The 23,531-nt window shown below is 43.8% G+C and overlaps 2 protein-coding genes across 2 annotated transcripts; one reads left to right on the forward strand and one right to left on the reverse strand.

The window, feature by feature from the left end:
* LOC107381117 (proteinase-activated receptor 4) lies at positions 1-5,284 on the forward strand. The gene is made up of 2 exons (XM_015952668.3): positions 1-257; positions 4,019-5,284. The coding sequence occupies exons 1-2, from the start codon at positions 152-154 to the stop codon at positions 5,104-5,106; spliced, it is 1,194 nt and encodes a 397-aa protein (XP_015808154.3). The 5' UTR covers positions 1-151; the 3' UTR covers positions 5,107-5,284.
* Positions 5,285-9,595: 4,311 nt separating this feature from the next.
* Positions 9,596-22,550, reverse strand: rest (RE1-silencing transcription factor). The gene is made up of 6 exons (XM_015952654.3): positions 22,421-22,550; positions 18,006-18,280; positions 17,419-17,934; positions 14,219-14,379; positions 13,744-13,827; positions 9,596-12,034 (listed from the first exon to the last, which is right to left on the reverse strand). The coding sequence occupies exons 2-6, from the start codon at positions 18,251-18,253 to the stop codon at positions 10,290-10,292; spliced, it is 2,754 nt and encodes a 917-aa protein (XP_015808140.3). The 5' UTR covers positions 18,254-18,280; positions 22,421-22,550; the 3' UTR covers positions 9,596-10,289.
* Positions 22,551-23,531: the final 981 nt, after the last annotated feature.

Below are 23,531 nucleotides of genomic sequence, written 5' to 3' on the forward strand. Positions count from 1 at the left end.
GCTTCTGAACAAGTCTAGGTTCTACTGAGAGCTTTTGGACCATTCCTGGACTGGTACCGCTGTGACTGAAACTCGAGGAAACCAGAAGCAGCTATTTGTGGTCTAAACTGTCTGAAAAGTGAGTACAGCAGAGAAAAACCACAGAAGAGGAATGAAGCTGACTGTTGGGACTCCCCTCTTTGTGTTCATTCTGTCATCCATCTGCAGTGTCTCTCCATCTTCTCATCCTGGAGATGTATGTTCGGTCACGCCTGTCCGTAAGTCTCCTTCCTCGTGGTGCACACAGCTGGACTGGCTGTGTTCTTTCTCTCATCTCTTTAGTCAGGTTTCTTTTGGAGGATCAGAGATGAATCAAGATCTCTGGAATATGTTTTCTCTTTTGCTAAAATGTTTGTTGAAGTTAAAACTAAAGTCGAAGCGGATGTGAAGAGAAGTCTGAGCTTCCTTTTAGAAACCAACTTATCTCACTTCATCTCTTTGGTCTAGACCAAAACACGTCATGCAGACAAGTACTTAACAAAGTTTGCACCAACAGATGAAGGTAATGTTTTAAAGACTCAAGAATAAATGTAGAATCCACATTACAAGCATTTCTGATACAAATATATTCTCTGATGCGCTTTCTTGAGTCCATGGGCTTCAAAAGTCAGCATTTCAACAAGGTCAGTTCCCAGATATTTGTAAGACAGGCAGGAAATCAATGTTGAAAGAGCAAGCCACTCCAAATCAACATTTTCTTGCTGATAAACTATATAAATGAGTGTCTGATCGTGCTGTAGACCCGTGTAGTCAATAATTCGGCACTTTAGTGCATCTTAGTTAAAATTAAAATATTCTGCCTAAAACTGTCAGCGATGCACCGTCATCAGGCAAAAACTCTGCACTGCATTCGAATTTAAATCTGCCATCGCTATTGGCTAAGAGGTACACTATGATGTTAGATGGTACATTATGATGTCACAATGTTGTGAGTGTGTATATTTGTTAGCGGCTCCGCCCTCTTGGTCTGCTAGGGAACAGCATTTGTTGCATTTTTCAAACAGGAAGTGGGAGTTGAGTAAGAATCTGGTAGGGGGTGACTTGCTCTTTAAGAAGAAACTAAAATGTAAGCATAGAAAAGATCAAAGAAAACACCTAAAAGAAAACACTGGAATCAAAAATCCTCAGATATCTACAAGTCATTGTAACAGTCCCTAACAGGCTTCAAAGACGAGTTCTTGATTCAGTTAAAATAAATTCAATTAAATTTCATTTCATTCATTTTTAATTCCATCAATCCATCCTTTTTTATCCCCGTATCCAGAATTGGGTCGCGGGGGTCAGCGGCCTAAGCTTAGAGGCCCAGACTTCTCTCTCCCCAGCCACTTGGGCCAGCTCCTCTGGGGAAATAAGATGCTCCCTGGCCAGCCGAGAAACAATTGTCCCTCCAACATGTCTTGGGTTCAGTTGGACATGCCTGGAAACCCTCACCAGGCAGGGAGGCGTCCAGGAGGCATCCTAACCTGAGCCACCTCAACTGGCTCCTCCCGATATGGAGGAGCAGCGGGTCTACTCCAAGCCCCTCCCAGGTTACCGAGCTTCTCACCCTATCTCTAAGGGAGAGCTCAGCTACCCTGTGGAGAAAACTAATTTTGGCCGCTTGCATCTGTGATCTCATTATTTTGGTCACTACCCAAAGCTTGTGACCACAGTTGAGGGTAAGAACGTAGATCAACCGGTAAATCGAGAGCTGTGCCTTCCAACTCAGCTCTCTCTTCACCACGACAGACCGATAAAACACCCACATCACTGCAGATGCAGCACCAATCTGCCGATGAATTCAATTTATTTTTATTGTGAAGACTGCCATATGTACAAGACTTGCACTGAATTTAAATGACATTTACTGATAACTCATGGTGCAAAAATCAAAATAGTAAAAAACTGAAATATTTAAGATAAAAATTTACTGTGTAAAAAAAGACAAAACACCCAGTGGTGTTATGCAATCAGCAATATAGAGAAACAAAGTGTGTTGATTATATTTATATGATTGAGTTAACTGATTTATTTAATTGCACTTTTGGTGTTAATTGGATGTATTTACAATATATTATTGATTCAATTGGTCAACAAGATTGATGAGAATAATTGAAATTTTGTTTTTATTGACTAATTAGATTTGTTTGACTGGATTTATTATTTAGAGTTTTATATATTCGATAAGATTTGTTAACTTGATCGATTTGATGTTTCAAACGTGTTTTTGCCAGACTTAAAGTCCATTTAAAAAGAAATAACACACAGATAAAATAATCAATTAAAATAAAGCACAAGACATGAAACCTTTAATACCAATGAAATTCTATATAAAATCGCAGGATGTAGCTACAGCGGAAGTAAGGGACGACGCAACTAACTGAGTCATATCTACCTAAACATTTTAGCCAGTGCCTTCTCCGCTTAGACAAATAACGAGAGCAACTCACAGTGGGATTCGAGAGTGCAACTATATTACTATTAGAAGATTCTTCCAGCCATGTCATAAACGTAAACATTAAATTTCTCAGAAGTGCCTTAAATGTGCACACCCTCACAGAAACAAGCATTTTACTAGCACTTCCTCCCCTGGGAATTTTGAGGAGGATTCTCATTGCATAATTGTAAGCCACTTGTAACCTGTGCAATTTGGAGTTTTTTTATAATATGACCACAGATGTGCAGTGTGCAGAGGTGTGCAGTATGCTTTAAATAATGACACTTTAACAGGTGTAGAACAACAGTTACATTTCCGTGCAATGGTGTTTGCTTGCACATATAACTTGCAGCACTGCCTGTACATGTCATCATCATTGCTCATATTCGCTGTGATAAAGTGACCAAGATATTTTATCTTTTCACAGACTGCAAGGCTGTTGCTGGTTAACACAAGAAAATGAAGCCTTTTATCCTGAATAGTTCTGCAGATTAGAACAGCACTTTTGTTTGAATTATATTTTAAATCATATTTCATTCCAGTACTAACATCTAGGAGCTGTTGCAGTCCTGCACTAGTAGGGCTAAAAACTACGAGGTCATCTGCATACATAAGGTGATTAATCAGAACATCACCTATCAAACAGCCGGTGTTGCAAGCTCTCAGGCATTCGGATAGCTCATCAACGTATAAGTTGAACAAAACAGGACATAAAATGCCACCCTGCCTTACCCCATTAAAGACACTAAAGGGGTTGGAAATACTACCCCCCCACCCCCCCCCAGCTTCACTACGTATCAGTGTCCACAGGTAGCAGAGCTCTACTTGATAGATTAAAGTTGTTCTGTATCTATATGTAGATAGTTAGCAAATAAAGAACTATTGTCAGCCATATCTGCATTCATATCCCCCACAACATGAACACTTTAGGTGCCACTGTCCTGTATAAAAGCATTAATAAAAGCCAACCTATTGAGAAATTCTACCTGATTCTCCCGAGATTCATGAGGGATATAATATTTAAAATAATAAAATTATTAAGTATATCAAATCCCAATACACCAGTCCACTTCAGGCCTGGCAGGCTTAATAACATCATCAAGCCTAGGACAGAACCCCGAGTGACATATTCAAACTGATAGTCACTGGATGGCACATTTACCTCCTTATTGGACGGTATAGTACTGGAATTAACAACAGTGGTCTTACGTGGCTCAAAATAACGCTGAACTAGAGCCGCTTCAGGCCACAGCTCAGGAGCATACATTTCCTCTATGTCATCACATTCAACAGTTACTTTAAATTAGCCAACCCTGCTGCGTGGATTAATCATTTTCTGACAAGTGACCACTCTCATACTGACTTGATTTTCATTTGATTAATATGAATAAATATATTGTGTTAATTGGTTTTAAAATTGTTGTTGCTAGGAGGTATTTGATTTTTCCAATTCAAGCATTGATTAACCAACCCTGTGATATTTAAATGTTAACCTTCGACATCCAAATCTCTAAAAGATCCAGCTCCAAAATCAGACTGACTGCTTTGTTGTGATCTCTGCAGGTCTACGAACTTTCCGCCTGATTACTAACTGTAACATCACCACTCTGAAGGAGAAGCAGCTGAAGGAGATCCAGGCTCCAACCATCAATGTTTACCTGCCAGTTCTATACCTTCTGGCCTTTTGTGTGGGTCTGCCGGTCAACATATTGGCTCTTTGGGTTCTGGTTTTTCGAACTAAACACCTGCCATCGACCACGTTGCTCATCAACCTGACACTGGTAGACTGTCTGCTGCTCATGGTTCTGCCATTTCGTATCGCCTACCATTTTCGAGGAAACAACTGGGAGTTGGGTGAGCCTTTGTGCCGCATTGTCATGGCTGTATTTTATGGTAACATGTATGGCTCAGTCTGGTGTTTGGCCTTTGTGGCTTTGGACCGATATGTAGCTGTGGTTCACCCTCTACGCGCCAGGACTCTGCGAAGCCAGCGGATGTCTCTGTACATGACTGGAATGGTATGGGTGGTGATTTTGGCCGCCATGCTGCCACTGCTACTCTCCCAGCAGACCTACAGGCTGAATGAACTCAACATAATGACCTGCCATGACGCGCTGCCTGGGGGGGAACAGGAGAACTACTTCCTTCCGTACTTCAGTACTCTGTTTGCTTCCTGCTTTCTGCTGCCCTTCCTCATCATGTTGTTTTGCCACAGTGCTGTGCTACACACCCTGATGGCTGAGAGGACGCGCTATGCAAACGCCATCCGGGTAACCTTGCTGGTGTTGATTGTTTTCATTGTGTGTCTGCTGCCCAGTAATGTCCTCCTTCTTCAAACTTATGCTGACAGCTCATTGGATGTGGACGGCGAGGACCTCTATGTTCCCTACATGATTAGCTTAGCAAGCAGTGCATTTAACAGCTGCATTGATCCCTTCATCTTCTACTTCGTGTCCCCAGAGTTCAGAAAAAAGGTCAAGAGCATGCTTTGTTGCTGTGACAACCATGAGAATCAGATATCATCTCCAAGGAACATGTCCTCATCATCGGGCCAGAAGTCAAAGGTCATTGTGTTGCCCATGAGCAGTCGACGAGGGACACCTGAGAGTGAAAATAGACTGTCACCTAACTGCAGATATCATCGCAGCTAGTGCTTAACTATTGTAAAAACAAAATCATGGATTGCTTCTTTCAAGTGAGAACCAGCGTTGATCTATGACCATGGTTATGATCCAGTCAACCACTTTTTCTGGTGGATAATGGCCCAGTTAAAACCTCAAACAGCTGAAACCTACTGCAAGCTTCTACTAGTTCATCAGATTGGGTTATTCAGGTCAGAACCAAACAAAAAACATGTAATGAAGTATCATATGTGACTGTGAGGGGCGGTGATTGACGAGAAAGTCTTGGGTGTTATAATAACCAACAGATCATCCATTTGCATCTTTTGCTGGCTGCAGCTAAAGCTAATCATGCACAAGCTTTGCTCAAAACAACAATAAACCTTGTTACCAAATGACAGCATGAGTGATGCTTAGTTAAAAGAACTAGGATTAACAACAAACAGAAGAACTGGAGGTATTTAAGTTAAAGAACAGAAGTTAGTTTGCAGTTGAGTCAGAGAACTATAATGTTGAACTCCAGAGGACATGAATTGACCCGGGGTGATGGTGGCACAGGAGTCAAGTGCTCGTCCTGTAATCGGAAGGTTGCAGGTTTGAGCCTCGCTCAGTTTGTCACTGTGTCCTTGGGCAAGACGCTTAACCCGTCTTGCCTGCTAGTGGTGGCCAGAGGGACCGGTTGCGCCACTGCTGGGCAGCCTTGCCTCCTTTCAGTGCACCCCAGGGCAGCTGTGGCTACATCGTAGCTCATCCCCACCAGGGCGTAAATGTGTGTGTAAATGACTGATTATGTTGTAAAGTGCCTTGGGGGGTTCCAGGACTCTAGAAGGTGCTTCATCAAATACAGGTCATTTACCATTCCTTCTTGAACATTGTTTCCTTTAAGGGGGGACATATTTAGCAAGACTCCCTTTAGCATCCTTGGGTCTCTACTGCCTCTGTTAACAGTCCAAAGATGAATAGAAACAAACAAAATAAATAATAAAATTAAAGGCCTGTCAGGGTTTGATTCTAGGCATTATGAGCCTAAAACCTATTATGGCATCATAAAAAAGGAAATTAGCTTAGAACCACGCCTTATGACGAGGAGCAGTGGCTCTACTGTGATCCCCTTCCAGATGTCCAAGCTCCTCACCTAATAGCAGCCAATCAAGGCATGGGTGGGCATGGCCAGCAGCAGTTGGCTTTTCTCAAAGTGGCAGTGTGGAGTTTTACCTTTAATCTCTGGAAATGTGCATCGAAATGTTGTTGAAAATGAACAAAGTCATGTCCGGTTGTTGAAAAATATTGGCGGCTTTACACCATATAACCATAAAAATCAGGTCTAAAGTATAAGGTCTAGCATCTTTGGGGGCACCATATTTCCTTCTTGTCGGCTCGTGGTCTCACGCCTGTCGATGACATCACACTAGAAGATTGGCTGGATGTACGACTCTATGACATTACCATGATTGAAAACATTTAGGTAGTAAGAAACACTAATTTAATAACAAAACTCCTAAACTCTTTCCAAAACCTATATGAAAGAACAGAATTGAAAAAGAGATGCAATATATTTTGGCCAAATGATATTACCGTCGTTTGATGACGTAATTGGCAATCGCAGGACTTCGAGCAGATCCAGGAACAACAATCAGCATTGCATTCTTGTGCGCTGAGGCACTGAAGATAGGTGCCAGTTCTATCTCAAGCGCTGTGGCGCCGCAGCTGTTTACAACAATGTGAAGTATTTTACAACAGACTTTACGACACAGAACGGCTTTATGGCACAAACCCAACCGCCAGCAAAAACCCAGCTGCAGTTTTGATAACTTTAAAGTATTATTGATCTTAAAAATTCCAATTTTAATTAAGAGTCTCACAAAACATGACGACAACTCTGATCACGTATAAACAATAGTCACTTCCTGCTTCCTGTTCTCAAGTCCTGTGTGATGTTGTAACTATCGCACGACTTGTCCTGTGTGACCACTTGACTTCTCAAAATCGCAGGCGAGACGTGGTGCATCTGCCTCCAGTGTGCCCCAGGCTTCAAAGTCTGAGGAGCCACACCAAGGTCACATGCTTTCTGCTCCACGGGTAACCTTTACCGTAATTTTTTTTTTAAACTAGCGACAGTCACGACAATATGGTGTAAAACTACCCTGAAATATGTGTACCGCCCCCAATGCCAGGAAACTACACAGTGCCACTTTAAAGCGACAGAGCCCTGAAACGACTCATTCTTTTTGCTGTGTTGTTGTTTGTTGTTTTTGTTTGAATGTTGTTTGCTGATGTACAGCACTTTGGTCAATCTTTGTATTGTATTTAAATGTGCTTTATAAATAAACTTGACATTGACATTCAGGAAAGTACTAAAAATGTCAAGAATAAAACTCCTGAGAATAACTTATTAGGCTTAAAAATACCACACCATGTCCCCCTATAACGTTAACTATGATACTTGTTATACCACCACCACATGACTTGTTTTTATGTCGTGGTGATAATGCAGGTTTTAAGTGTATGTTATCAATGTGTGTAAAGCATTTGTCACACTAAAATGATAACAGGAATTTTCTTGGTTACAGCTGTCAGCTTATTTTGCCCCTAATTTGTCATTTTAGAGCTGCTGTAGCATTAAGGAAGGCATTACACCGTCCAGCCATCTTCATTTACCTGAGAAACAGTGTGCTCCGTTTATAACCATCTCTCCATAAGCCAGCCTTGCTACCTGGGGAACTGCCAGAACAAAGTTCCTCTCCTGCTTCCTTTATCTGCTGCAAGTTACAAGACATCTCCAGAAGACAGGACTCTTAATATGAAAAGAATCACATGCTTTCTATACAATTATTTTCTTATTTTACAGATTAATTACAATCATAGAACAATGAGTGTTTTATCTAAGGTGAATTTAATAAGACTTGTTTTCTTGAAAGTAATGATTTAATCAAAATAACTGTTTATTGTTTAAATTATTTTAGATCTTGAATGCACCAAACAAATCTACTTGATGAGTTAATGATGATTTTATTATCAGTCATGTCACATATTAATATCAGTATGTTAACAATAATACCATATATCAAAGAAGCTCTCATCACTGGTATAGCAGGATCCGCACACTGACGTTGGATGGTTATGATTCATTGATAACTAATCAAACATCATTAAATTCAGCCATATTGATCTTGTAAGCCCAGACTTCACCTTTCCTAAAACAGCATCCATGATCATGTTTCATGAGAGTTTTGTTATAGTTTACCTCTCAAACTGTTTTGGTTCTGACTTTGTTCCTAACTTGTCTTTTTAGAGCTGTTCTGTTCTACTGGACTCCATTGGTGAAATAGGTCAAGTGTTCGTTTATCCAGAAGTTCTCACCACTATGATCCAAAATAATCCCATACAGAACCATGGTGCTGGTCTCCTGTGGCACACCTCTGACCTTTCACTAGGTTGCTGGCATGAGATGTGAATGTTTTCACCATGCATGAGTAGGTTTTCTCTGGGTACTCCATTTCCTCACACAGACCAAAAACATGCATGTGTAGGTTAAGTGATGACCCTAAATGACCCGTAACACTGTCTGCACGCACGCGCGCGCGCGCACACACACACACACACACACACACACACACACACACACACACACACACACACACACACACACACACACACACACACACACACACACTTCAATGAACTTCTCACTTTGAACTCAGATTATACTTATTTTGTAGATTTAGAAAATATAGACTGTTCACAGAAGGGGAAGTCCTGGTCACTGAGGCAAACCTGAGGTCCTCTTGTGGGAGGCTGATATTTATGTTTCAATAAATGCACACGTGTTTCGGGATGGGCCTGTGTTTCTTCCTCTGGACGTCCACCTCCCATGATGCTGGAGGCCTGTGTCCAATAAATGTGTCAGGTGCCTTGATGGATTTTCGCTGTAAATAGTTAACATACTAAGGAGGATGCATCTTTCTCCTTTCGCAGATTCCAAGCTGGGAATTCTTTTCAGTCCAAGATAACATGAACTAAGCCAGTATCTTTGTAGCACACATCTGGTGTTCTGCATCACACCAAAATAAGGAAATTCTGGTTCCAAGGTGTGAGTGTGACTGCTTTTCTGTTTCTGTGTATGCCTGTGACTGATTACGACCCGTCCAGTGTCCCCGTCTCTTGTACGATAACCGCTGGAGAAAAAGAGTAATTGCTCAATGATATAAAATCTGTGCAGGCCCATCACCCCATGACATATGAGCAACTAGGGCCATGGTGGTTGGTCACTGTACTGAGAAGCTGTTGTGAGCATCCCTTATTTTCATTACTATGACTGACACACGATATGCTTGCGTTTCCACCCTAAACTGACAGGCATCTACACGTTTTTCATTTAAAACGTTACATCCCGAGAACACAGCTCCATCTCCATGTTTAACAAGTTTCTAAATGCTGAAGACGATTGGTGATTTTCATTCAGTTACAAGTTTAATAAGAATTCATTTTTATCAGTGGGAAAAAGAAAATAACCAACAGCTGATGGAAGTACGCGAGTAAATGTTTTATTAATAAAGGGGAGGATGACAAAACTGAAGTTAGCTTGTGACTGATATAAAATGTGCTCAGATTTCCTTGATCATCTGCAGAAATTGAAACTGATGTGAAGCAGCTGCAGGACAACAAAGAAAAACATCTAAGCTAAGCAGGGTGCACACTGACAACTAGCATCTGATGGAGGTTTATTCACCTCTGTTTCATCATCTCAAACAAAAACACTTTGGCATCTTGACTACATGGTGTATTGCACTGAAATATTTAAATGTGATACTAGAGAAAAGCCCAAAGATTTCATCATCACCGTCATCTTATCATCTCTGAAGAAAACCACTCAGATTGATCTCAACTGCCTGAAAAGCTTAATAAAAAGTTAAGAATAAACTGATTGTCACAGAAACTGAAGGTCTCAAACGACCCACAACCGTTCCTCATAGTACACGGTGTGAAGTCCCAGTTGTTGCTGGGACTTTCCAGTTTGACCGTCTGCAACTGAGAAAATGTCTTTGGCATCAGACTGAATTTATCTCCTGTTGCCATTAAAAACGTTGAATGTTTTTAAAAGTTAATTTGGAAAAGTGTTCCAAATGATCGGATTGAGCAGTAAATCCAGTAAGTTCTTAATCCCTTCCTGTAGGTGTTCCAATGTTTGGTCCAAATTGCTCAACAAGTTGGAGTCAGCGTGCTGCTGTGGCTTCCAGGAAGTAGACGTTGACCAGGTGTCGGTTCAAGTGGCGGCGGTACTCTGCCTCTGCCAGAAAGGTGCGGTCGCAGAAGATGCACAAGTGACTTTTGAGTTCTGTCGGCGTTGGAATCTCATCGGTGGGTGTTTCAGGGTCGCTGGCTGACCTGGCTGGACCAGCACCATTACCATTAAGGCCAGAGTCATCACTGCCCTCAGACGCGCTGTCACTGATGTCACTTCCTCCTTCGTGGCTGCTGTGAATGCCCTCGTCATCCTCGTGGTCGGCTGGTTTGCTGCGCTGACCTGAAAGCAGCAGCGGAGGTGGAGGTGAGGGTTTGAGGAAGGCGGGATCAGACAAGTCATCAGACGGCATGTCCTCTCTGGAGCTGCTGGGTGGCAGAGCCTTGGTCTGCTTGGAGGGATGTGGATCAAGCTCAGGTGGAGCTGGCTGATCTGTGGAGGAACCTGCTTGAACAGGACCGGTCCCCGTCGACTCAGCTTTAGCGGTTTGTGGAACTGACACACCAGTAATGGATGTCATTTGGTCATTCTTTGGCTCCACAGCTGGCTGCAGACCAGAAGCTTTCTTGCTGGAGGTTCTAGTATTTCTCTTATTGACAGGCAGCATCCTGCAGTTGGACTTTTCGGTTGAACTGGACTGCTTTGTCATGGTGTCGACGGATTTGGACAGCAGATTTTCACTAGCAACGGCTTTCAGGCGCTTGGTCTTAGAGGACTGTTGGGAAAGGTCCAAAGCTTCCACTCCTTTTCTCTTTGCAGGTTTGTCTTTGCCCCTCCCCACTTTCCTGCTACTCTCAGGACTGTTGGGTTTCACTGAAACTTCTTCAGCAGGTTCTGGAGTCTTCTGCGATCCCTTTGAACCAGATTTCCTGGCCTTCGTGAGACTTTTGTTCCCATTCTTCTCAGCTGCTTTCTTCCTCTCAGGCCTCGTCTTCAGTTCCTTTACAGCTCCTTCTGGTGGTTGTGGGTCAGAAGTCTCTGTCTCAATTTGCTGTTTAACAGAGTTAGATTCCTCCGTTTGGTCCTGGACAGCTGTCTTCTCAGTGAGAAGCTTCTTGACTCGTTTCTTAGCCTGGCTGTCGGTACTTCCAGTAGCTTCTGGCTGGACCTGTTTATCGCCTCTGATCTCCACAGAGTTTTTCATCTTCTTCTGCCTCGTTGTGACCCTTTTCTCAGGCACCTTCCTCTTTGTAGGGTTGTCTTTTTCAGATTTGGCATTCAGGGTCTTTGTTGTCTTGTTAGGAGTCTGGGTCTGTGATGGTTGGTCAGAGTTGCGCTTCCTGACAGACAGATTGATGGGGCTTGAGTCCTTATCCTCATCCTGGTCCGTATCTTCTTCCATGTTCAATGGGCAGTCCATCTTACTTTTCTTTGAGTCAGAGTTTTCATCTGCACTTTCAGAACAGGATTTCTTGATGCGCAGCTTGACTTTGGAAACATCCAGGGCCACGTCACAGCCAGAGTGACGAGATTTGATGTGATACTGCAGGTTGCATTTCTTGGAGGCAGCATACTTGCAGAGTGGGCAGAGGAACTGCCGAGGGTTCAGGTGGAGCTCCACGTGCTTCTTAAAATTGCTGCGGTCAGCTGACTTGTACTCACAGTATGGACAGGAAAGAGGTTTGGGACCATTGTGGACCTGGCGAGCGTGACGCGTGACCTCGTGCTGATTTGCAGCCAGGTAGCTGCAGCTGTCACACTTGAAAGGACGTTCACCTGCACACATGATGTAAAGAAGACTTTAGAAAGCTGCAGAGGACAGAACTCAGGTAGGACACAAGTGTCTCAGAAGTTCATCTACAGCGGCTTCCAAACACAACTTTTAGACTTAAAGTCAAGTGACTCTCTCCCTTTAATGGAACCAGTCCTTCAATAGGTATTTTGAGACTGGTGGCTCTAGGAGTGAACACTCAACTGGGAACAAAGGCCTTTTGGGTTCTTTGCACCTGATAGCAGAAAAACACTTCAGTCTGATTTGCATCCGTATCTTTGAACTGAGAGGCGAAGTAAAAACTCAAGAATCTGGGTCCACTGAAAGTGTTTCTAGGTAGGTTTTATTTATTTTTATAGTCTTTTGTGTTTCATTTCATGATATCCAAGATTGTTTTATGTAACTTACGACTGTGTGGGGATCACAGCTCTCTGAAAAAAGGGTTCTGTGGTCCCAACTACCAAAATAAAGAATCCATCCATGATAAAAACACAGGTGGGTTTTTTTGTTTATGTTTATTCTTTTAGCAGTCTCTTTTATTCAAAGCGACTTACAATTTATAACCTATAGGGCATGTTGTGATCTGTGAGGGAAACCGGAGTACCCGGAGGAAACCCACGCATGCATGGGGAGAACACGCAACTCCACGCAGAAAGGCCACAGCCGAGTTTTGAACCTGCGACCTTTGTGCTGCGAGGCAACAGTGCTAACCACTGCGTCACCATGCAGCTAGATGGACCTGTTCCAATGTGAACACCTCACAACACAACACAACACAATCTAACACAACAGAACCAGACCTGACCCAGAGAGAGACCTTACCGTGTTAGTCCAACAGGCGGCTTCAGAGAGAAGCACAGAGATGATTTCAGTTAGTCAGAGAAACACAACATCACAATCTTATTATCAGACAAACAACTCTCGTTAGCCACACAGGCCCACAGCGGGCACGGCAAAACTAAACAGTTCTGATCCAGTTCCAGGTGTGAGGAGTCCAAACCCAAAATATTTTTGTTGATCAATAGCATTTTAACAAAAGGTTGCATTTGTAAAATTACAGTATTTTCCGGAATATAAGTCGCACCAGCCATAAAATGTATAATGAAGAAGAAAAAAACATATATAAGTCGCATTTTGAGGGCAAATTTTATTATTTTTCTTACAAAATCTGAGACCAAGCATTTCACATTGCAAGACAAGTACCGGTAACAATAACAGAATAAACATTCAGGGCGCAGCAGCGTGCCACGGTTTCCAGCAGAGGATGGCGGTGTTTGAAACCCTCCCAGCGGGCGGAGAGAGCACCCGTGGCACCCCGCCACGGGCTGCAGCAGGTGATGGCGGTGTTTGAAACCCTCTCAGCGGGACAGAGGAGCTGAAACCTGGTCCGGAGCCGGCCCGCAGCAGCACGATATACATAATTTGGTATATAAGTTGCAGAACCAGCCAGGCTATGAAAAAAGTGCGACTTATAGTCCGGAAAATACGGTAGTACGTTTTTTTGGCTGTTTGGTAGTTTAACTAACAGGTGGTTTGGTAATTCAACCGATGGATGAATTGGCGGTTCAACTTTCAGGTAGTTTGGTAGTTCAGCTATTGTCGGGTGCTTTGGTAGTTTCATTTGACTTTTGAAATGATTAATAGCCAAAAGGTGAACACATAAACAACACAACTCCCATGGTAGAAGACAACCAGATGTGTTCCACACACTCACCCGAGTGAGTCCTCATGTGTCGTGTGAGGTGAGTCTTCTGAGAACTTGAGTAGTCACAGTAGAGACACTGGAAGGGACGTACACCTGTCCAAACAGAAAACACCTCATTACAACATCATATATCCCCTGTGGCACATCAAACTCAGTCTGGGAAGAACACAAAGACAGCACTGAAACTTAACAGACAATGATCAGTCAGAAAAAGATCAAGGACGCATGGTGAGATGGTTGATTCATGGAGAAGATGTGGAAAGAACAAGGAAAAAATGGGGATTTGATGCAAGAGATGAAAAAAACATTATATGGAAACGATGTGAACATGCTGGTAAAGGGTCTCAGTCATCCAGGTCATGGTCCTCCATGTCATGTGACCATGATGTTGACACACGGATACAATGTGGACAAGGACATGATGTGAACACAAGATGGTGTGGACAACAAAAACAACACGGACAGATGTGTATGTTTTGGGTACCTGTGTGTGTCCGGATGTGCTGGATGTAGTTGCTTTTGCGGTCGGAGAAGTAGGAACACTGGTTGCAGGTGTGCAGTTTGCTGGGGAAATGATTCCTCAGGTGTTTCCTCCAGTGATAATGACTGACAGTGGTGTAGGCACACAATGTGCACTTGAACACCCTGCAGGAAACACAGGTAAACACGCTATTGTCATTCAGAGGGATCGCCAATCAGGTTTCAATCTGGTAATCTCAACACCTCCAGACCTTAGCTGTGTAATGCCAAGATCTGGAGCTATTTGAACAAATTCATTTTGCAGCTTGTTGGTAAATATTAAAACATAAAGGCAGGTTGGGCTGCTGCAGGACAACCAAGGACACAGCTGATTGCCCCTGAGATGATTAGGGGGTGTCACATCGTGACAGGTTTGGATTTGAATAGTACATTTATCTACAGACCCGGTCCACCTTTTATTTCCACACATGAACTGTTCCATAAATATACCAGGTTAAGACCAGGTCCCTCACATCTAAAGACCTTAATGGGTTTCCAAACAGCAACATAATCCAATCCAGATACATCCAAGCACATGTCCTTCAAAAATTCTGCCCAATGTGGAATTGAGCCACCTGAGGGAACACCAAACCCCTTCTTGTGATGGGCCTCCATTTACTAATGCAAAGTTGTCTTCTACAAGGTGTGACTCTCCTTTCTGAATGATCAGAAATCATGTCTATACACGTGGGAATGAAGAGAAACTTTACAGAACTTTGATAAAAGACAGTTCTAGATAAATCCGAGGAGCTTCACACATCATGCTGGACATGTGGTCCTCTGGATCATGACAAACAGCAAAAAGGACAGCGTGTCAGCTTCAGCACTATCAGGTAAGCTCAGTGAAGGAGGATGCTTCAGAGAAATCAGATAATTTAAGACCTAGAAAGTAGTTCTAGTCTATCAGACTGTCTTATGTTAATGCTAATGTCCACTAGCTATGTTTACAAGCTCCACATTTCCCCTCTCCGATTCAAATCTTGGTTGATCAGAAATCTCAAATCTCTGTTTACATGGAAACTATCTGAAATGATCCAAAAATGATCCAATCATGCCGCGAGTATACACACACCAAATTGTAAACAAATGCCATCTTGTTCGCACATCTTTCCCCCTCACATTTTATTTTCTTATTCTCTAGCTTTGCGCGTTAAATTAAGTTTTTTCCCCCATTATGGATCTTCGTCCCATTTTAACCTGTATGCTTTTGTTTTTACTGATCGCTTTAACTAAGCTACAGGCTCAGTGGTACGTAACGATACTGCTCCCCCGCCTCCGGAGAGGAGAGCAGGATAACTTCTGTTAACCTTCCGCCATGTTTTGACTTGTCCTTAGCATCTGCAAAAGTGGAAAGACGTCACGCTGAAGTTGCACACATGCGCAGTGGGCATTATTTTACTCCAACAATCCAAATGGACATGGACGTCAATCGGAATGATGATCAGACAAAATCACCTCTCTCAATCGGAACGAAATTTCATTCAGATCTGGCCATACTGTATAAGATCAGAATATTCCGACTGACGTGTTTGCATGAAGGATTGTTGATCTGACAGAGCATTCATTTAGAATACTTTTGCTCATGTAAACGTAGCTACTGTTATCATAAATCACAACAGAATTGCTCTAGGGAACGAGTGAGGCCGAGGCATTAAACGAGTTAGTTTACACGATTACAGTAAACACAGAGAAACTCTGGGGCTTGATAGAAATTCTGAAACTGTTGTAACGGAATGAAATGACTGTTTTCCACCAAAAGTCATTTTCCCCTCTCCTCTGACACAGAACTATTCTGCATGAGATATTACCTCAAGGTCTCATGCATTTGCTTCTAAACTGCTTCTTTCCAGCTCAAGAGAAGAATGAAGGAAAGGACCCTCTCCTTTTAATAAATCCAGGAACTCTATTTTTAATAAAGCTAATCAAACAAAGTGTTAGTCAATAATAAGATGTGACCAATCTGTGAAATCAAAATATTAATTACTTCATTATAATCCTATAGAATATAAGTAATATGACTTTAAATGTTTCCACTAGGACTGATCTCACATAGCGTTGAGATGACACATTGCTTTTACTGATCCAATCAGAATCTGCCAGATCTGACGGAGGCGTGGTTTTGGTGGTGCTTGGTAAATCTGTCATCTTTTCATGATTCGACCATAAACCAAAACATCCAAAGTATAAAGCTATGCCCACGTCATCTTTAACGCCAGTTCAAAGCGTTCGAGAGAAGTTGATGGAGTGGCCAATCCGTAGCTCGCCTCTTCAGCCGAAAGAACCAACGTCAAGCTGGATAACTCTGTTGCTGTTCCACCTGCTGCAACGGTTCCTTTCAGAATAAAAGCTGAACCAACACGACCCCGTTTTTGGGTCTTGTTAAATGCCGATAAACTGTCATAATCCGGAAGTATCTCAAGACTGGTGGTCGGCTGCCGCGGCTGTTTCGACAAGCTTCAGCTCCACAAAGGTCAAGCTGGACCTCTACACCTCCTGATCTAGACGGGGACTTCCGCTAAGGGTACGTAGAACGACAGAATGGCGTCAAATGTGTTTATGAATCTCCTAACTAAAGCTTAGCGCAAAGACATCACCTTCATTTCCCACCAGAACCAATCGTTTCTTAGGATTTGCTGGTTCTGAGCAACATTCCACATTACACCATTCTCCGTCTCATTCACCTTAGTTACACCATACATTTAGTGTTAAAGTTAGTCTAGTTTTAATTTGTTTAGTAATAAATCTTTAAACTTTTAAAACTTGACTTTCTTCTGTTGTCTCTGAATTAATATGAAGTGGTTACATAATCCCTGCAATAAAAAGTTCCAATCTTCTGGTTAAACAGTACCCACAGATCCATAAGGTTGATTTCATATTTACTAAGGAATCTTATGTCTTATGGCTCATTAAATAAGATGTAAATTAAACCATTACAGAATGGCGAGCCATTGCCAGATTAAACCATTACACTGTAGTTTAACCAGAAAAAAAGAGGAAGCCTCTTTATTATATCAAAGACTAGTAAAGATGCTCTGAAGACAGGAAGATGCTTGGAGGAATTTGGAAAAATGTATATAAAAGAATTCTAATTTCCTTCCCACAGTGTTCCTGACCATTTCTCAACCTGCTATTCATTAGAAAGACTGGTGTGTGGGTGAGTCTCACCTGTGGTCGTCGCCCTCTTTGCTGTGGTGTTTCAGGTGAGCGATGTAGTGATCATAGCGGTTTGTGTTGTAGCCGCAGCGCTCACACCTGATCAGACCTTTGACATCTTCCACAGCCGTCTCACTGCTGCCCTCTTCCTGCTCACCTGTCTGAGCCTCAGGTGTCTCTCCTTCCTTGGCTTTACTCTTGCTCCTCCCCTCCACCTGGTTGACCACCATCATCTTGCTAGCGCTGTGTGTGCTCAGGTGCTCCACAAATTCCTGCTCGTTCTGAGCCTGGAAGTGACAAGGCTTGCAGCAGAACAGCTTCTTCTTCTGTGTGCCCTCTGCGCCAACAGGAGTGCCATTTTTACATTTGGCACTGTGGGAAGATGTTTTAGTGCCGGTAGAGGTTGAGGTGGGGGATTTAGAAGGTTTGGGCTGGTCTTCAAGAGGAACGGGTTCGACAGAGGGGCTCGGAGTCTCTGGATACTCAACAATGCACACCTCCCGATTGCTTTGGCTGTCGTAGCTGTACCTGCTCAAATCCACAGGTATGTTAACAACAGATAATGTGCAGCAAGCAAGAAGTGAAGGGGACCAACTGACCTGATGACACCCTCATCTTCACTGTCCGAGTAGCTGGATCCCACTGTTTGCAGCTCCATCATTTCTTTTTCATCTGCTACGCTGTCATCGCCGTCGCCACCATTCTCTGGTGCTGTTTCTGCCGCCACATTAGCCAGCATCACAAGCTGAGGGGCTGGTAGTGTGTTTTTGGGCATGTCACCCTGCATGTCATCTGTCAGGGAACCACCGACAGGAAATAGCCCAACAGAGAACACAGGAGCCTCCATGTGGAGCTTACTCGTACCAGCAGGAAGCTGCAGGAAGAAACATACATTTTCAGACATGGCACAGACACATGGTGTACATTGGGTATCATAAATGACCCCAGGAGTTAATTACATGATACCAATAGAGTGGGTTTGTTAATGTGTGTTTTCATCTGATCGCAGGTTGGTCGTGTCGCTGCAGAGATCAAGACTGGTCAGGCTCAAAAACACAAAGCTGTGTGAGGCCGTGTCACCTGTCAGATCCTCTCTGCATTTGCGTACATGGGATTCTGTTGTTTTTTAAAACACAACACTACTGTAGATAGGGTTGGGCATCGTTTGATTTTGAATGATTCCAATTCCTTGTTTCGAATCCGGGTCCTATCGATTCCCGATTCCGATTCTTTCAAGACTTGACATGCTTTACATGAGTTAGCTAACTCGGTGCTGCACACAGACAGCTAGTGTGATCAGCTCTGAAAAGCGTTGATCACAATTTGCAGATCACGTTTATTTTTCACGGAGATCAGCCGCGGAGTCCTCTTCTGGTCTGCATTCTAGGAATCGAAATAAATAAGTTTGAATGATTCTGGGAAAAATGAACAGTTGGAACCGGTTCCAATCGATGCTCGATGTCATTCATCCCCTCTGCAGTAAGAGTGTATAACTCCACAGTTTAACTGGTACTGGCATTATCCTGGTACACAATAGCATCAATGCAATACTAAGAATGTGTTCAATACTTGTGCAATACCAGATGCACATTAGTGTGTCTGTGTCCCTTGTGCTGCATAGTTCCGGAAACACAAGTTTCCTTTTTATTCATTGTTTTTAGTGGTTGAAGGTTACAATAATAACTTATTGTCTGTGTGTTATCTGTAAGCTTCCATCCATCCATTTTCATCCGCTTATCCGGAGTCGGATCGCGGGGGCAGTAGCCTAAGGCGAGAGGCCCAGACTTCCCTCTCCCCAGCCACTTGGGCCAGCTCCTCCGGGGGAATCCCAAGGTGTTCCCTGGCCAGGTGAGAGACATAGTCCCTCCACCGTGTCCTGGGTCTACCTTTAGGTCTCCTCCCGGTTGGACGTTCCCAGAAAACCTCATCAGGGAGGCGTCCAGGAGGCATCTTGACCAGATGCCCGAGCCACTTCAACTGGCTCCTCTCAATGTGGAGGAGCAGCGGGTCTACTCCGAGCCCCTCCTGGATGACTGAGCTTCTCACCCTATCTCTAAGGGAGAGGCCAGACACTCTTCGGAGAAAACTCACTTCGGCCGCTTGTATCCGCAATCTCATTCTTTCGGTCACTATCCAAAGCTCATGACCATAGGTGAGGGTAGGAATGTAGATCGACCGGTCAATCGAAAGCTTTGCCTTCTGACTCAGCTCTCTCTTCACCATGACAGACCGGTACAACGCCCGCATCACTGCAGATGCAGCACCAATCCGCCTATCGATCTCACGCTCCAGTTTTCCCTCACTCATGAACAAGACCCCGAGATACTTAAACTCCTCCACTTGGGGCAGGACCTCGTCCCTGACCCGGAGAAGGCATTCTACCCTTTTCCGAATCAAGACCATGGTCTCAGATTTAGAGGAGCTGATTCTCATCCCAGCTGCTTCACACTCGGCTGCGAACCGCTCCAGCGAAAGCTGAAGATCACGTTCTGATGAAGCCAACAGGACCCCATCATCTGCAAAAAGCAGAGACCTGATCCTCAGGCCACCAAAACGGATCCCCTCCACACCTTGGCTGCGCCTAGAAATCCTGTCCATAAAGGTTATGAACAGAATCGGTGACAAAGGGCAGCCTTGGCGGAGTCCAAATCTCACTGGGAAGGAGCCCGACTTACTGCCGGCAATGCAGACCAAGCTCTGACACCGGTCATACAGGGACCTAACAGCCCGTATCAGAGGGCCTGGTACTCCATACTCGTGGAGTACCCCCCACAGGGCCCCCTAAGGGAAGCGGTCAAATGCCTTCTCCAAATCCACAAAACACATGTAGACTGGTTGGGCAAATTCCCACGCACCCTCCAGAATCCCCCTAAGGGTATAGAGCTGGTCCAGTGTTCCACGGCCAGGACGAAAACCACATTGCTCCTCCTGAATCTGAGGTTCAACAATCCGACGGGCCCTCCTCTCCAGAACCCCTGTGTAAGCTTGTTATTATTTAATGCAGTCCATTCTATTCTATTCTATTCAAAAGTGAAAGAATCACTAGAAAAGGCTAAATATAGCTCTCTGTACAATGGCTGACTCCAGCAGGAAGCTCTTGATTTCTGCTGTAATAACCAAGTGATGTCAGACTGATGATGAGTAAAAGTTAATGTAAGAGACCATCACATGAATCTTTGGGGAAACCCAGGAGATCGAAGCTGTTTAAGACAAGAGTAACACTTTAATCTAAAGCCTAATTTATACTTCTCAGTCTGCGTCGGGACGGACGCACGCCCTTTTGAGGGCTATCCAGCAGGCTCACAAGGACAGACGGAGTCGAGCTCTCTTTTCTAAACATCCGTCCGACGAGACGGAAAATACAAGCTTGTGATTGGTCAGGACGCCGCTGTCGTCAACAGCGCCACCATTGCATCCTAAAAAACATAAAGAGAGCCAAGGAAATCTAGCAGCAGACATGGAGCAGCTTGAAGAATACCTCGTGGAAAAACTCTAAAAATATGAACATTTTATTCATCCTTGACTGGAGGAGTGAAAAGATGCGCAGCAAGCATTTTATTCGTGGACGGAAATAATGAGAAACGTGGCTTTAGAGGTGGCAAGCACCTGAAGAGGTGGAGGAGAATAAGACACAAATTTGTCCATATTAAAAAGTCTCCTAAATACAAAAAAAAAAACAATATAAACACAATAGTAAAAACACTATCTTGGACTGAATACATGACAGGGTACCACAGAACAGCGCTACGCTCTCTGCTGTCCTGGTGAGGAATTGCTTTGCAACACTCCGCAGGAGACGGAGTTCTGAAGGCAAAATGTCTCGTCTGTGTGTGCGTGTCTCTCCCTTGTGGAGCTGACAGAGAAGTATAAATTATGCTTTAGACATTAATAGCATTTGTGAGGGTGGACATGCCCCCCCCCCCACACACACACACACACACACATTTTTTAGAAAGTTTAAAGTGGCTTTCTACAACGTTTTTAGAAACGTTGTAGAAAGTTTTTTTTTAAAGATTAGTCAAAAAATTGGATCCTCATCACCTCCGACACACACACTCAAACTTTTTAAATGAAAATTACTTCATTGGTCTTAGTGGAAGTCACGACAAGCTGACAATCTCTATTTTTCTCAACAGAGGCCATTCGGGGAGTTCTAATGTGTGTTTTATATGGTAAGTTGTTAAAGACACTTTTTCTGTTCCACAGTCTCCAAGTCTGTGGCGATGGTGAGAGGTCAAACTTAAACCTGCTAACCACTAAACTAAACTGGCCCCCTCCTTTCACGCAATGTCCTTCCGGCTGATGTGATCTAGTCTGGAGGGTCCCTACAGCCGATGTGATCTAAGGATCGTCGTCCATCTTGAAGCAGCACCACTGTTCGGTCGACAGCGCCTCGCCGCCCTAAACTAGTGAGAAGATTCCAGCTGCCACGCAGGAACCGAACCGAGATGGCACAGTTACAAAAAGCTGAAACGTGGAAACTAAAATAGGAAAAGCTGATACGTCTCAGAAAACACGAGCAGAAGTTAAAATGAAAAAAAAGTTTATTTAAGTGAACAGTTCTTCCGGAACGCGGGCACAAAGAGCTCAGAGTTTTGAAAACATTTTGGACCGAAGATCCAGAGCTGAATCGGGATTTCGGGGCTGATCCTGAACCGGATCCGGAGTTTTACCATGAAACGACGCAGCTGAGATTTCAGCAACCAGCCCTGCCAGCTCGGACTTTCTCTCTAAAAGGTTATCGGAACCCGATTTCTGAGTCTGCTTGAAGGCAGAACGGTGTGTTAGAGCTTGTCGGTTCAGGCTCCAGGGCTCCGGGTCTGATCTCTGGGCTCCGAGTCCCGGAGTGTTAGCCATGGTCCTGATCAGCCCCGGACAGCGCCAGCCTCTTCTCCTCCTCGCCTCCATTTTCTCAAAACTGCCTGGAACTTTCCAGCCACTACAACCCAGGAAAAAGCTCGAACCGGGTCGCGCTCCGATCCGGAGCCCCCACACACAATCTCCAAATTCTCACCTCCGAACTTTCCGATACTTTTCCCAACTTTTTACGCCTCCGGAGCCTTTATCTTCGACGGACAGCGCACACAGAAAAGTACATAGAAGTTTCCGCACATTCCTCTACAGTGACGTACGGCTCTGACGTCAGCGCGTTTCTATGCGTGTTTGTAGTTTTGTAGTTTTTGTTTAAAATTTTTAAGTTTTATGATCCAGGGAGTGAAAAGAACAAGATGGTGGACAGAGCGAGTAAAGGGGCTCAGCAGAAAGATAGCACATTTTCTTCTGATAAACCAACAGTAGTTCAACTCTGTATGGACTCTCATACAGTTATTTCTGATCCAAAATCCTGACCCACTACAGCCTAAAGTATCCAATTCTATTTAAACTCCCAACCCAGTCTTAGTTTATACCCTTGACCTAATCTTGTTTGAAAGCCCCCCTGATCCAGCCAAGAACCATACTCCTGAGAACTCACATTTATTAAAGGTGCAGTGTGTAAGAATAAGGTAAGAGGCCATCCTGTGGTCAAATTTGCTTACTGCAATCACTCTCTCACTCCTGTTTCCTAAGTAAAGCCTGGTTCATGCTTCTCCGTCAGCTCCGCAAGGGACAGACACGCACGGATTGACGGAAGCGTTTTGCTCTCATACTTCTCCGTCTCCTGGAGAGTGTTGCAAAGCAATTGCCCTGCAGGACACCAGAGGGCGTAGCGCTGTTCTGTGGTATCCTGTCATGTATCCGGTCCAAGATAGTGTGTTTATATTACCGGTATGTTTTTTTTGTATATAAGAGACTTTTAACACAGACAAATTTGTCTCTCATTCTCCTCCACCTCTTCATGTGCTCCCCAGCTCTAAACCCATGTTTCCTGTCATTTCCGTCCACAAATAAAATGCTTGCTGCGCATCTTTTCACTCCTCCAGTCACGGGAGAATTAAACGTCCATGTTTTTAGAGTTTTTTCGCGAGGTATTCTTCAAGCTTCTCCGTGTCTGCCGCTTGTTATCCTCGGCTCTCTTTATGTTTTTGAGGGCGCAATGTCGGCGCTGTAGACAACAGCGGCGTCCTGACCAATCACAAGCTTGTGTTGTCTGTCTCGACTGACGGATGTTTAGAAAAGAGAGCTCG

This window comes from Nothobranchius furzeri, chromosome 1 (assembly GCF_043380555.1).
Source record: "Nothobranchius furzeri strain GRZ-AD chromosome 1, NfurGRZ-RIMD1, whole genome shotgun sequence".
In the NCBI taxonomy this organism is placed as follows: domain Eukaryota; kingdom Metazoa; phylum Chordata; class Actinopteri; order Cyprinodontiformes; family Nothobranchiidae; genus Nothobranchius; species Nothobranchius furzeri.